This window comes from Gobio gobio (assembly GCF_949357685.1).
Source record: "Gobio gobio genome assembly, chromosome: 19".
Lineage (NCBI taxonomy): Eukaryota > Metazoa > Chordata > Actinopteri > Cypriniformes > Gobionidae > Gobio > Gobio gobio.
In genome coordinates this window covers 46,223,332-46,238,118 of record NC_137112.1, presented here as the reverse complement: position 1 = coordinate 46,238,118, position 14,787 = coordinate 46,223,332, and the positions used below count along the sequence as shown (strand labels likewise).

Sequence of the window (14,787 nt, the reverse complement as noted above, 5' to 3'; positions counted from 1 at the left end):
TCAAGCTTTATTAACTGACTGAATTTGATTATGTGATGCAAGGACGTGTTGCGCAGTGTTTGCTTTGAAATTAGCAGTTGACGGTGCATTAATGGTTATCCAGTTTATTTATTCTTTATTTATACATTTTTTAAAACAAGTCGTGTTGAAAAAAAGTTATGTAACGTTACAAAGAATGTTATCAATCTTCTGAAAAGAATTAGGCATAAGAGGAGCACTTTCGATTGTCTAACGCTCCAAAACAGGTCCGCTGTTTATGCTTTGTAATTAATGCATGTATTTCTGTTGTGGTTTTAAAAATGTTATGAAATAAATATTCAAGTTTAATTACCATGCGTTATATTATTTATATTATTGAGTGAAAATAAGTCTATTATACATATTTGTTTAAAGTATAGGCTAAATTAAAATAACTTTATTAACCGGTATTTTTTCAAATCAAACCGTTTTCGGAACAGTAATTTTTAATGAGGAACGCAAAAACGGAAACGCTATAATATCGATTCTGCTCGGAGTGAACCGATTGATATTTTTTTCCGTTTTTAAGCCCTGCTTAAAACGTCGTTACAAAGTCCATCTCACCACAGTGACTCTACAATAATTTTACGATGCGACGACAATAGTTTTTGTGCGCAAAAAATATCAAAATAATGCCTTTATCCAACTTGTTCTTGTCTTCCTTGTATGCCTCCATGACGCATGTGCGAGAATATGACGCAGATCCGGCGTTCGGACACATGATCCAGAAGCGATTTGTTTACAAGCAGAGGAAGAAGCGAGTATCTAAGCTGTTGGATTCTACATTGATTGTGCTTTAGGTCTCGGCGTAGTTCTCAAAATGGGGCTTAAGTGTGCATTTCATGGATTCCCGAACGCCGGTGCTACGTCATATTCTCACGCATGCGTCGTGGAGGCACACACGGAAGACAAGAAGAGGTTGGATAAAGGTGTTATTTTGATTTTTTTTTGCGCACAAAAACTATAGATAAAGAACTGTAAACAATAAATAGCGTTTTGTGTCTCTTTAATGTGTGGTGACAGGTCGCTGTAACGCCTCAGTTAAAGCTGCTCGTGAACCGATCATCTTTTCCGTCTAGTTAATTTATAGTATCAAATAAACATGACTGAACTTCAGAAGGAATGTTGTTTCAACCACGGAAAGACGTCCGTACACAGTCACACCGCTTTTCAAGTTCAAATCCACCGACGTTAATCTAGGAACTCTCTTGACTGCTTTGTCGGACAAAAATGGCGGATTCGGCGAATGGCGGATTATGATTGGTCAGATCACCTGTCAATCAAACTCCCGGCAAAGGGTGAATTGTAGTATGTTCGTGGTCATGCTATCGAATTCTTCATGAGAAGTGTGTTTGTGTTTTCGGGATGTAAGGGATGACTCTTTCACTGGACATTCGACCTGGATTACCATAGAACTAGGGATGCAACAATACAGTCCACGGTTCAATACATACCTCGGTTTTTAACCACGGTTTTCGGTTCGGTCCGGTTCTGATGGCTTGTCACATTAGTTTTTTGTTATTCTATTCTTAGGCGACAGGAACCGCAAGAGGTTAAGGAGAAAAAATACTTTTTTATTGCAATACTCCTTTATTTTACTTAAAAGAATTGAAAAACCTTACTTAAAATTAAAACTTTACTTAAAAAAAACCTTGTACACATTCCTAGTGTATTGTATAATATAAAATAAATGTATATAAAGATTTACACTGGCAGCTCAGAGCTGTACAGCAGCATTTAAGTATGAAATTGGATGAATAAATGTACAAATAAAACACTACATAGACTTCACTATAAAATATACACTGATTCTTATTAAAGCTACTGTATTAGTGTTTCAGTCGAGAGCAGTGAGGGATTTTCTCTTTGTCTTTTGTTGTTGTTTTAACATTAAAGGGATTGTTCACTCAAAAATGAAAATTCTGTCATCGAGAAATTAATACAAGTTTGGAACAATATTAGAGTGAGTAAATAATGACATAATTTTAGAGGTGAACTGTCCCTTTAAGGACCGCGTGTTCACTATAGGCTGCGCTGCTGTCAATTTAAGACCTGCGTGCATCTAATATACAGACACACGCCGATTTTACTTTCACTTTAGACATAACCGACTGTGTTTATGTTAACCTTGTGTGTATTTGACAGTATTAGCGCAGTAAGATTACTTAGTTCAGTATTCACGTGTTTGACAGGCGTTTAGTGCGCGCACTCGGAAAAGCGCATGTTAAAACAGCGCACACAAATGAACCGGCAAGGCTGCAAATAATGAACTTTCTTGATTGTGAATATCTATAGTGTTCCGTGAGTATAACTCTAACACTAACATGTGATGTGAATGTGTGCCGCGTTGTTCAGTATTGGGATGAAGGCAAATGATAGAATTTGTAGAAAAATAATTAATTCAATAAAAAAATGAAAAAAAAAACGCAATTCACAAACGCGTATTGAACCGTGAATGCCGTACTGAACGGTTCAATATTATATTGAGAATTGTGGCATCCCTAATAGTAACACACATTGCTTTCACTTATTGATGACAATGACATCATACCCTCGGCCGGCTGGCACAGCAGATTCCGCCATAGTCGTTGCCTGGGTTACGTATGAGTGGGGCGGAGCTAACAAAATAGGGGCGTGTTTTGTTTTGGTGATTTGAAATCAACATCGGTTACCAGAAAGCACTTACCCCCCACCTTTAAAGGGATAGCTCACCCAAAATGAAAATTCTGTAATTTACCCAAAACCTGTATGAGTTTCTCTTCTGCTAACACTAAAGATGATATTTTTGAAGAATATGGGTAGCCAAACAAGCTTATGGACCCTAGTGACTTCCACTGACATACTATGGCAGTCAATGGGACACATACACGGTCTGGTTAACAACATTCTTTAAAAATATCATCTTTTGGTATCATGACGGAAGAAACTCCTACAGGTTTGGAACAATTTGAGGGCGAGGAAATGACACAATTTTCATTTTTGAGAGAACTATCCCTAGTTCTAGGGCAACTCACCGCTGTCCGTGCCCATATTCCAGGGCGGCAGTTGCGGCTGCGCAGTGTGTGAATAAAACACATTGACGTCCTGATGGTACAGCAGCTCCACGAACTTGGCAGATTCCAGAAACTTCCTCTTGCAGTGAAGCACGCTGGAGGCCTGTTCGGACGCATAAACCACCTTCCCGGAGGCCAGAGAGAAGACCGCCACAAACGTGTCCTGAGAACAGCACAGAACTGCTCGTGAACTCACAGCCAACACGCTCATCAAGGCAGGACGGGTGAATAATAGGGTAAAAAAGAAAGCGATTTCACCGTGCTTCCCCAGTTGAGTGCTCACTCAATCACTCAATGACCTAGAACCTAAATACATTGCAAATATGCTGATTAAGTACAAACCCAACAGATCACTCAGATCATCAGGATCAAGTCAATTAGAAATCCCAAGGGTTCACTCAAAGCAAGGAGAGTCTGCTTTTAGCTATTATGCCAGCCGTAGCTGGAACCAGCTTCCTGAACAGATCAGATGTGCTCCAACAGTAGCCACTTTCAAATCCAGACTCAAAACACATCTGTCCAGACTCAAAACACATCTGTCCAGACTCAAAACACATCTGTGCACATCTGTCCAGACTCAAAACACATCTGTCCAGACTCAAAACACATCTGTGCACATCTGTCCAGACTCAAAACACATCTGTGCACATCTGTCCAGACTCAAAACACATCTGTGCACATCTGTCCAGACTCAAAACACATCTGTTTAGCGGTGCATTTACTGAATGAGCTCTGCGCTTTGTCCGAACTGCTTGCACTTTAATAATGTGTTTCAATTTAACCCTGTTTTTATTTTTAGTTTTAATTATACTTTTTATAACTGAATATTTTCATTTAATTTCTGTGTTATACTATATATTTTTATTTTTATTTTATTCACCTATGAATATTTTCATTTCATTTCTGTAAAGCACTTTGAATTGCCACTGTGTTTGAAATGTGCTATACAAATAAACTTGCCTCGCCTCGCCTCACAGTGCAAACATTTTTAGTATTGGAAAAGTTTTCTAAAATGTTGTTTAAATATGTAAATGAGGCATTATCTAATTAAAAAAAAAACACTCATTTGCATACATATCCAGAGCAGAAATCTGAACATTGGATGAAGCAAAAAATCTGTTGACTTTAGGATTTTAGACATATATTTTTAATCACTGAAAATACTGTCAACAGCCAGACATTTTTTTTATTTCACAATGTTAATAGGACTTCTTTTTTAAATCAGGCAAATGGTAAATGAACAAGCCCCTCTGTAAAATCCATCAGAATATAGATTGGAATAAAACTGTAAAGTTTGGTTTATGTAAAGCTGCAGAAGTGGAGATTTCTGACCTCTGACAAAATTATTTTGAGAAAATATATTTATATTTAAAGGCCATCTTCTAAACATAATTGTCATCAGTCGTACTCAGTCCTTAAAAAAAGGTATTGGTGCATCCCTAATAAATAATATTATATATATATATATAATATATAATATATATATATATATATATATATATATATATATATATATATATATATATATATATATATATATATATATATATATATATATATATATATATATATATATATATATATATATATATATATATATATATATATATAAAATATTTATATATATATATATATATATATATATATATATAAAATATTTATATATATTATATATATTATATATATATATATATATATATATATATATATATATATATATATATAAATATTTTTACCCACGGTTTTCTGTTCGGTCCGGTTCTGATGGCTTGTCACATACATTTTTTGTTATTCTATTCTTAGGCGACAGGAACCGCAAGAGGTTAAGGAGAAAAAAGACTATTTTTTTATTGCAATACTCTTTCTTTATTTTACTTAAAAGAATTGAAAAACCTTACTTAAAATTAAAACTTTACTTAAAAAAAAACCTTGTACACATTCCTAGTGTATTGTATAATATAAAATAAATATATATAAAGATTTATACTGGCAGCTCAGAGCTGTACAGCAGCATTTAAGAATGAAATTGAATGAATAAATGTACAAATAAAACACTACATAGACTTCACTACAAAATATACACTGATTCTTATTAAAGCTACTGTATTAGTGTTTCAGTCAAGAGCAGTGAGGGATTTTCTCTTTGTCTTTTGTTGTTGTATTAACATTAAAGGGATAGTTCACTCAAAAATGAAAATTCTGTCATTGAGAAATGAATACAGGTTTGAAACAATATTAGAGTGAGTAAATAATGACATCATTTTATAGGTGAACTGTCCCTTTAAGGATCGCGTTTTCACTGTCTGCGCTGCTGTTAATTTAAGACCTGCACATCTGATATACAGACACGATTGCAATTTTACTTTCACTTTAGACATAACTGACTGTGTTTATGTTAACCTTGTGTGTATTTGACAGTATTAGCGCAGTAAGACTACTTAGTTCAGTATTCACGTGTTTGACAGGCGTTTAGTGCGCACGCTCTGAAAAGCGCATGTTAAAACCGCACACGCGAATGAAACCGGCAAGGCTTTAAAACGCATGCAAATAATGAACTTTCATGATTGTGAATATCTATAGTGTTCCGTGAGTATAACTCCACCACTAACGTGTGATGTGAATGTATGTCGCGTTGTTCAGTATATATGGGATGGAGGCAAATTATAGAATTTGTAGAAAAATAATTAATTCAATGCGAAACCGAAAAAAAAACGCAATTCACAAGCGCGTATCGAACCGTGAATGGAACCGTACCGATCGGTTCAATATTATATTGAGAATTGTGGCATCCCTAATATATACACACACACACACACACACACACACACACACACACACACACACACACACACACACACACACACACACACACACACACACACACACACACACACACACACACACACACACACACACACACACAACAATATATTAGGGATGCACCAATACCATTTTTTTAAGGACTAAGCACGAGTACCAATATTTTTTTTTTCTGGTACCGATTCCTATACATTTATTAATATCATTTTTCAGTGATGTGGCAGTTTTCCAAACACAACACAGTGAGACTAATGAATGTAGGACAGCTTCTTTATTAATACTTGAATTAAAAAAGTATAATTTTGATGTGCTTATCACAAACTTAAAACACAAATTTCAGTGTCCAATAACCTTCAAAGGGCATAATTACCATTGTCATGATAAAAAAAAAGCGTTTTTAGACTATGGCAGTATTATTAATGAAAAATTATTTATCCATGCATTTTTTTTTTCAAAAATTCATGTGTCTTCTCTCATGACATGTTGAATGGCGTGAGGGCGGGGCAACCTGTAACTCACATGAGATCTACCAATAGCAAACCACAACCATCCAATCAATTCCCCTGGACAAAATCATTATGTAACAATAGGAAAGACTATAAATCGCAACTTTAAGGGTGTCAGAGGAAACTCTGGAGGGACGTACCGTGTTTTTCAGTGTGTGTTCTGACGTGATTCTCTCCAGCTCCTCCAGTGAGCACACAGTGGCTTCCCGTCTCTCCTCCAGGCCGCTGCTCATTAGTAATGTGTAGTACTCGCTGTTCGCTGCAGGGGGCGGCAGAGGAAAAGTCAAATGAGCCGAGCCACAATACAGTTAATCAGTGGCTGAATCCGAAATCGCCCCCTATAACCTCAAATAGGGCATTATTTGAAGGGACAGGCATCTGTAGAGGTGTCTGAAACCATAGTGGACGTTATTGAGTGCACTCATTCAATCCCACAATGCACCGCAATAACGAGATGTACACACAACGCCTGTCCGAATTCACTCACTCCTTCTAGTGAACTGTATTAGTGGACTAGCGTAGGGAATAGTGAATGAGGCTTTAGGGGTTTGGGATTCAGCCTGAGTTTGGCTTAAACAGCACAGCAGGTTTTATATCAACACCAGACAGAAGCACTACTGGGACACTTCACAAAGCATTACACCCTAGACTGATCGATTACTGACATTTATTTCAAGTGTTGTCAAACAGAAATCCATATATGCACGGAAGAAAGCGCTCATTAATATTAATAAGATGCATTTAATGAATAAAACAAAATGCATGATGATTTAATCCCTTAAAATATTTCTTAAACCTATCGTTTCTACCAAAATATCATACAACGGTTATTGTTACTACATAAACTCTATAGTTTGCAGAAACTGTGGCAAATATGCAATAAATAAATATTGTATGCGCATGTGAAAATATGAATATATTTCAGTGTGTTTGTAATGGTAATCATGGACGTTATTGAAAAAAGAAAAGAGCTAATATGAACCTTTCTTTACACTGTTTTAACGAGATCTATTGTGTCTTTTACAGTAGTAACCATCACTTAGTGGTGTTGTGACAGAAAGATTTCCTTGCACAAGTGACATTAAATATTTTCAAATCAAACTTTTCTAAGTGATGACAGGATAAAGACTTCCTTCATGCATATCTGCAAAATTAGGTGTTTGCACAACCATACATAATATCGGCCAACATTAGGAAGCTTCTGACAATAAATGAGTGCTCATAAAATATCAGCAATAAATAATTCAGTAGAAAATGTGTTTCGTGTGTTTTGGTGACTGGATCGTCTTTCGAGCAACAGTGTCATCAGATCCTCAGCGGTTCAATGAAAACAACCTTGAAGATTTGAAATAACTTTTTAAAGAGATTTAGATGCTCATAATCAGATTTCTATATCTTTATACCTTTATCATTATCTGATCAAATAAAATATTAGTTTTTTGGTCTTCGACTTATTTGATTTTGACAAAGTTGAAATAAAATAAAAATAAATAAATAATAAAAATAATTATTTTTGGTCTTCGACTTATTTGACTTCGACAAAGTTGAAATAAAATAAATAAATTAAATAAATTAAATTGTTTTTGGTCTTCTACTTATTCGACTTCAATAAAGTTTAAATAAAATAAATATATTTATATTAATAATAAATAAATAAAAATAATTGTAGTATTATTAATAATAAATAAATAAAATAAAATAGTTTTTGGTATTTTTTGATTTATTCAACTTCCACAAAGTTAAAATTAAATAAAATAAATGAATAAAATAAATAAATTAATCAAAAAAATGTTTTTGGCGTTTGACATTCAACTTCAACAAAGTTTAAATAAAACGATTTATATTAATAATAATAATAATAATAATAATAATAATAATAAATAAATAAAACAAATCATATTAATAATAATAATAAATAAATAAAATAAAATGATTTGGTCTGACTTATTTGACTTCGACAAAGTTTAAATAAAATAAAAAATATATATATAATAAATAAATAAATAAAACAATTGTATTATTATTAATAATAAATAAATAGTTTTTGGTCTTAGACTTAGACAAAGTTTAAATAATTTTTTTTATTAATAATAATAATAATAATAATAATAATAAATAGTTTTTTGTCTTCTGCAAAGTTTAAATAAAACAAAAATATTTATATTAATAATAATAATAATAATAATAAATAAAATAAATAGTTTTGGTCTGACTTATTCGACAAATTTCAAATAAAATAAAATATTTATATTAATAAATAAAAACAACAATATTATTATTAATGATAAATAAATAAATTGTTTTTGGTTTTCGACATATTCGACAAAGTTGAAATAAAATACAAAAATTTATATTATTAATAATAAATAAACAAATATATTATTATTATTAATAATAATAATAATAATAAAATAAGAATTTTGTATTTTTCTACTTAAAGTTGACTAAAATAGCTCAGAACATGTTTGCCCTCACTGACCCACAGCACATGTTTTGATTGGGTTGCTACTCTGAGGATCTATTCCTCTGTGAGCAGGATAAACATGGCAGCTGTTGAGTTTCACCACTACTGAACCACATGACCACAGGATGAGCTCATGCAGAAACGATCAGCCCACATCATCTTAACACAGGCTTTATCCTGTAAAACACAGCCATAAACTAAACACAGCACAGGCTGACGGACTGTTACATAACCACAGACATGTGCTAGCGTTTACAGCAACAGCAGCCGCTCTAGTGCTTTCTGCTTGGAGGACAGCGTGTGTGTGTGTGTTTACCTTGCACTTGTTTGACACAGTTCAGCGCGTAGTTCAGAGCCTCTACAGTACTGGCTTTACTGCGCATCCTCTTCTCAGAGGGCAGGCGCTTCTTCATCTCCTGCACTGTCTGCATCATCTCTCTGTGTGTCTGCTCGCGCCCCGTCCGCTCACTGCACACACACACACACGTTTCTCTCAACAATTCACACTCATTACAATCAGAATTTAAGGTAAATTAATCACATATGGAAGCCCATTATCGCTACATAAGAACAATTTAAAGGTCCCGTTTTTCGTGTTTTTTTGGAGCTTTGATTGTGTTTACAGTGTGCAATATAACATGTGTTCATGTTTCGCGTGTAAAAAAACACAGTATTTTTCACACAATTTACTTATCTGTATACTGCTGTTTTCACTGTCCTCAAAACGGCTTGAAAGATTTCCCTGTTCTATGAAGTCCCTCCTTCAGAAACACGTAACGAGTTCTGATTGGGCCAGCGGTTCCCGTGTTGTGATTGGACAGCAGCTTAGCGCACGTTGCCCGGAGAGGCCACGCCTCTTACCATAACGGGGATGCATGCGCTCAATGATCTCTAAGTACAGCGTCCCTGAAGGCCAAACAAAGGTGACTTGACTCCGGGATGAAAATAACAGCGTCTCGACGACATGGCGACAAACAAACTATACAAACGCAACACTTCCTCTTCTCCACGCGGGAGCAACAAGACCACGCCCCCTTTTTCGCGTGTTCTTGTGGGCGGAGGTTAGTCGACAAACTGTTCTACTGACGTCATTAAAGCAGGAAATACCGGGATGTAGTCCAAACCAGCCGTTCGCTGTAGGCTTTGAAAGGGAACTTCTGTTAAATAAAATATCTCGCTTGGCATTGAACTTTGAGCTTTATAATTTTACAGGTATTATTTATGCTCTAACAGCAACATTACACACTAACTAAAGTTTGAAAAATGGGATCACGAAGAACAGGACCTTTAATGATTTAAATTAAAACAAGAAATCATAATTAAGTAAACATTCTGACCATTTTTAGATAAAATGTTAAAATTTGTCATTGTATTTGAGATAAAAAGTGAAAATCATAACAAAAAGTTGAAATTGTTATAATTATGTCTTGAGCGCATAATTTTGATTATCAATTTATTTCATAATTATGACAAAAATAATGCTTTTTGTACTGAAGTTAATTTTGTGTCACTTTTTATGAGATAATAAATTGAAACGGTGACATACTAAGACATAATTATGAGAGTTTAAATCAAATAAAATGTATCAATAAAATACATTTAAAAAATATATAAATTGCTTTTGGTTTTCAAATTATTTGACAAATACTTTGACAAAATACATTTTTTTTTTTAAATCAATCAATCAATAAATAAGAAAAATCATTATTTACTTTTTTAACTCAATCATAATTCAGTAAAAATTCTGAAAATTTTTAGATAAAGTGTAAAAAAACTTTTGGTTTTCAAATTATTTGACAAATACTTTGACAAAATGTAAATAAAATAAATAAATACGAAATATAAATCATAATTTACTTTTTTTTTTACTTAATCAGTTCTTAATCGGAACAACAAAAATCAGATCAAACAGATCTGTGTAAATGATAGTATTATCTCTAAGCCAGAAGAAGTATCCTATCTCTTTAATGAACATTTCTCAAATATTAGCCAGTCACGACCAACACCGTATTGGAATACAGCTTACCAAAATGAAACTCCCTCACATATTTTTTGTTTTAAAATGACTTCACCACAGGAAGTGCTTAAAGTTATACGTAAAATGAAAACCGATACGAGTGCTGGGCCTGACGGCATTGAAGCAAAATGTATAAAATATGCTGACTATATTCTTATGTATCCCTTGGCAGAGCTTTTTAATTTATCTTTCAAAACCAATTCACTGCCGTCAATCTGGAAATGTGCTAGAGTAACACCAGTGTTCAATTCTACAGATATCAACAATTACAGACCTATCTCAATTATATGTGCTGTCCAAAAGATATTTGAAAAATTAATCTTTAATCAATTATCATCATATGTCAACAACAATAATATTTTATCTTCCTGTCAATCAGGGTTTAGATATAACTACTCAACATCAACAGCTTTACTTAATCTCACCAATGATATCTATATAGGTTTTGATAAGCAAGAGTCTGCCGGTGCAATCTTTATAGATTTCACCAAAGCTTTTGACTCTGTTGACCACTATCTTTTGTTGGATAAGCTTTATTCAATTGGTGCCTCCAGAGAGGTACTGCTCTGGTTCAACTCGTATTTACATTGTCGAAAACAATTTGTCATGGTACAGGGTAAATCTTCAGAGACTAATATAATAACTAAAGGTGTTCCACAAGGCTCATCTCTGGGGCCCTTACTATTTTCAATCTACATAAATGACATGTCTAAAATCATTGAAAGATGTAAAATCCATCTATATGCTGACGACACTGTTATCTATAGCTCAAACAAACATGTACATCATATACAAGAGTCACTTCAGTTCGATTTTAATCGAATAGCTCACCCAGCATAATCTTATTTTGAATAATAATAAATCTTTCAGTATGTTTTTTTCAAAGCGTTCGGGTCCAAATCGGCAGAGCTTGACCATATATCTATCAGATGGAAACCAACTAGAAAGCACAAACTCTTTTAAATATCTGGGGGTATGGGTTGATGCAGAACTTACCTTTAAACCACATATCGATCATATAACTAGAAAGGTTTATGCATGTCTTGGTCAGCTCTACAGATCAATCAATAGCTTTACACAAACGATTAGGAAAAGAATAGTACAGCAACTTATTTTGCCATTAATTGACTACGGGGATGTAATTTATCAGAATGCAACAGAATCTGCTCTTAAATCTATAACTATATTAACCAATTCACTATGCAGATTTGTTTTAAAATGTCATTACAACACTCATCATTGCTTAATGTATAATTCTCTTAATTGGCTGCAGCCAAAAGAAAGGCGAGCATTTCATTGGTTAATCTTAATTTTTAAGTGCATTTATTATGATTTTCCTTATTATCTGAAACAATATCTGGTACCATTTAGGTCCTTACATGCTCTTAGAAATGTAACATCTCCTTTCTTTCGAGTTCCTTTAGTTAAAAGAGAAACTGGTAAGAAGGCCTTTTGCTTTAAGGCTCCGTCAGATTGGAATAATTTGCCAGCTTCTCTTCATTCTATAACAACACTACAACTGTACAAATCCTCATTATACTTCTATCTAAATAAGACTTGTATTTGCTACTGATGTGTTATATTATAAGCGTTATTAATATTATTATCTCCATGTTTGATTGTTTTTTTCCTTCTACAGATAAATGTTTATCTTGTATATGTATCAGAAGGATCTATATGTTGTATTAATATATACTAAATAACTTGTATGAATTATATGAAATCTGACAAAGGACAGTGACTTACTGTTTATCTATTGTTAAAAAGTTTATGTTACCATTAAAAGGTGAGGATTCTGAGGGAACAGGGTTGGGGATGTGTTAAGCAGGACAATTGTTAGTCATTTATTGGGTGTGTGTTTTTGTTATGTGTTTGTTGTATAATGTGGGATGTATTATGATGTAACCGCTATCTTTGTGCCTCAGGACCCCCTTGAAAAAGAGATGGATCATCTCAAGGGGCTATCCTTAAATAAATAAATAAATAAAATAAATAATCATAATTAAGTAAAAATTCTGACAATTTTTTGATAAAAAGTAAAAATTGACATTGTAATTATGAGATAAAAAGTGAAAATCATAACAAAAAGTTGAAATTGTTGTAATTATGCCTTTAGCTCATAATCTTTCAAATTATTTGACAAATACTTTGACAAAATTTAAATAAAATCAATATGAAATATAAATCAATAAATAAATAATAAAACGACAAAAAGTTGAAAACTATGCCTTTAGCTCAATTTTGATTGTCAATTTATTTCATAATTATGACAAAAATAACACTGTCATTAAGTTAATTTTGAGTCACTTATGATAATTTCTTTTTTAAATGAGACGAGACATAATTATGATCAATTGACAAAAAGTGACTTTTTAACTCATAATTAAGCCTCATTTTGTTTTCTTAAGTGGCAGAAATCAGCTTCCATAACTATATGATCTATTTAATTGTATAGACAAATGTTGTAACATTAACATTAGCTTGTTTCATCCTTTCAAACTTCTTTACTCTGATGTTTTGCATTGAGAAAATGCGTGCTTGTGCATCTTTCTTTACAATAACACAATCTCTTTATCTAATGCGATGGCATGAAGACATTTTTAAGTGTCCACATATTTTTTAAGACCACCTTGATATTAATGCATATCCGCTAATACAAATACAATTGAATTGGCTTATGCCGAGTTGTGTAAATATAGATGTGTGTGTGTGTGTTGATTTACCTGCACTCTGTGTGATGGGAGCTGTGAAAGCTGGAGGACGTGGAGACAGAGGCAGACTTTGAGCTGAAGAGAGAGAGAAAACAACCTCCATTTAACCCAGACAGGGCAGGACATGGGGTTTGTTCCAGTCCCCAAGCCTCAGTATGAGTGATTGCTGTACCTCTTGGTGCTTCCAGGGCTGGATGAGGAGCGGTGATGCTGTGATCCGGTGACGCTGTGCATGTCCACATCCTCTCCTCCGGCCCTCACTCGCAGCTCCTCTGCTTCCTCCTCCTCTCCGGAGCCCGATCCGGCCCCGGGGTCCTGCCCGCTGCTGGTCCGGTCCGCCTGGGAGAAGCCGGGAGAAGGGTTCTCCTCTTCTCCATCGGGAAAGCCGTCTCCTCTCTGCATTCCCTCCTCTACTGAAGCTCTGAGGCAGAATCTAGGCGCTCCGCTGCTTTTGTCCACATTAACACTGGCGGTCTATAGAGAAACCCATGATGATTTACTGGGATAATCGGGGTTTACGTAGAGGCTTCCATTGAATGAGCTGCAAGAGAAACACGGGTAATATCAAACCCAGGAAACAGTAGTTTGGTGATACCCTGGTACAGTAACTCTATACAGAATAAAAAATATTAGTAAATGACATATTGACATATTAAAAACTATATGGTATATATGTGGTATATACCAAATATATAACTATTAGGGCTGTCAAAAGATTAATCGCAATTAATCGCATCCAAAATAAAAGTTTGTGTTTACATAATAAATGTGTGTGTACTCTGTTAATTATTATATATATACACATACACACACATTCATGTATATATTTAAGAAATATTTGCATGTATATCATGTATATACATTTATATAATCTATAATATATATAAATATAAATGTTTTATATATAAAAATAATATTTTTTTCTTAAATATATACATGAATGTGTGTGTATTTATATATATATAATAATTAACAGAGTACACACACATATATTATGTAAACACAAACTTTTATTTTGGATGTGATTAATCGCGATTAATCTTTTGACAGCCCTAATATATTATATATTTTTTTTACACACACACACACACACATATACATAAGCACATACGTTTTTTTTAATTATATATATATATATATAATAAAAAAAAACGTATGTGCTTATGTATATGTGTGTGTGTGTATATGTATATATATA

At 33.6% G+C, this 14,787-nt stretch overlaps 1 protein-coding gene across 1 annotated transcript in view; it reads right to left on the bottom strand.

The window, feature by feature from the left end:
• per3 (period circadian clock 3) overlaps positions 1-14,787 on the bottom strand; it is a 64,206-nt gene that overhangs the window by 40,636 nt on the left and 8,783 nt on the right. Inside the window, exons 2-6 of the mRNA XM_079844276.1 lie at positions 13,762-14,130; positions 13,602-13,664; positions 9,178-9,329; positions 6,538-6,656; positions 3,033-3,234 (exon numbers count right to left, since the gene is read on the bottom strand). Of these exons, the coding sequence (XP_079700402.1) occupies positions 3,033-3,234; positions 6,538-6,656; positions 9,178-9,329; positions 13,602-13,664; positions 13,762-13,991 (766 nt within the window). The 5' untranslated portion in view covers positions 13,992-14,130. The remainder of the gene's footprint in view (positions 1-3,032; positions 3,235-6,537; positions 6,657-9,177; positions 9,330-13,601; positions 13,665-13,761; positions 14,131-14,787) is intronic.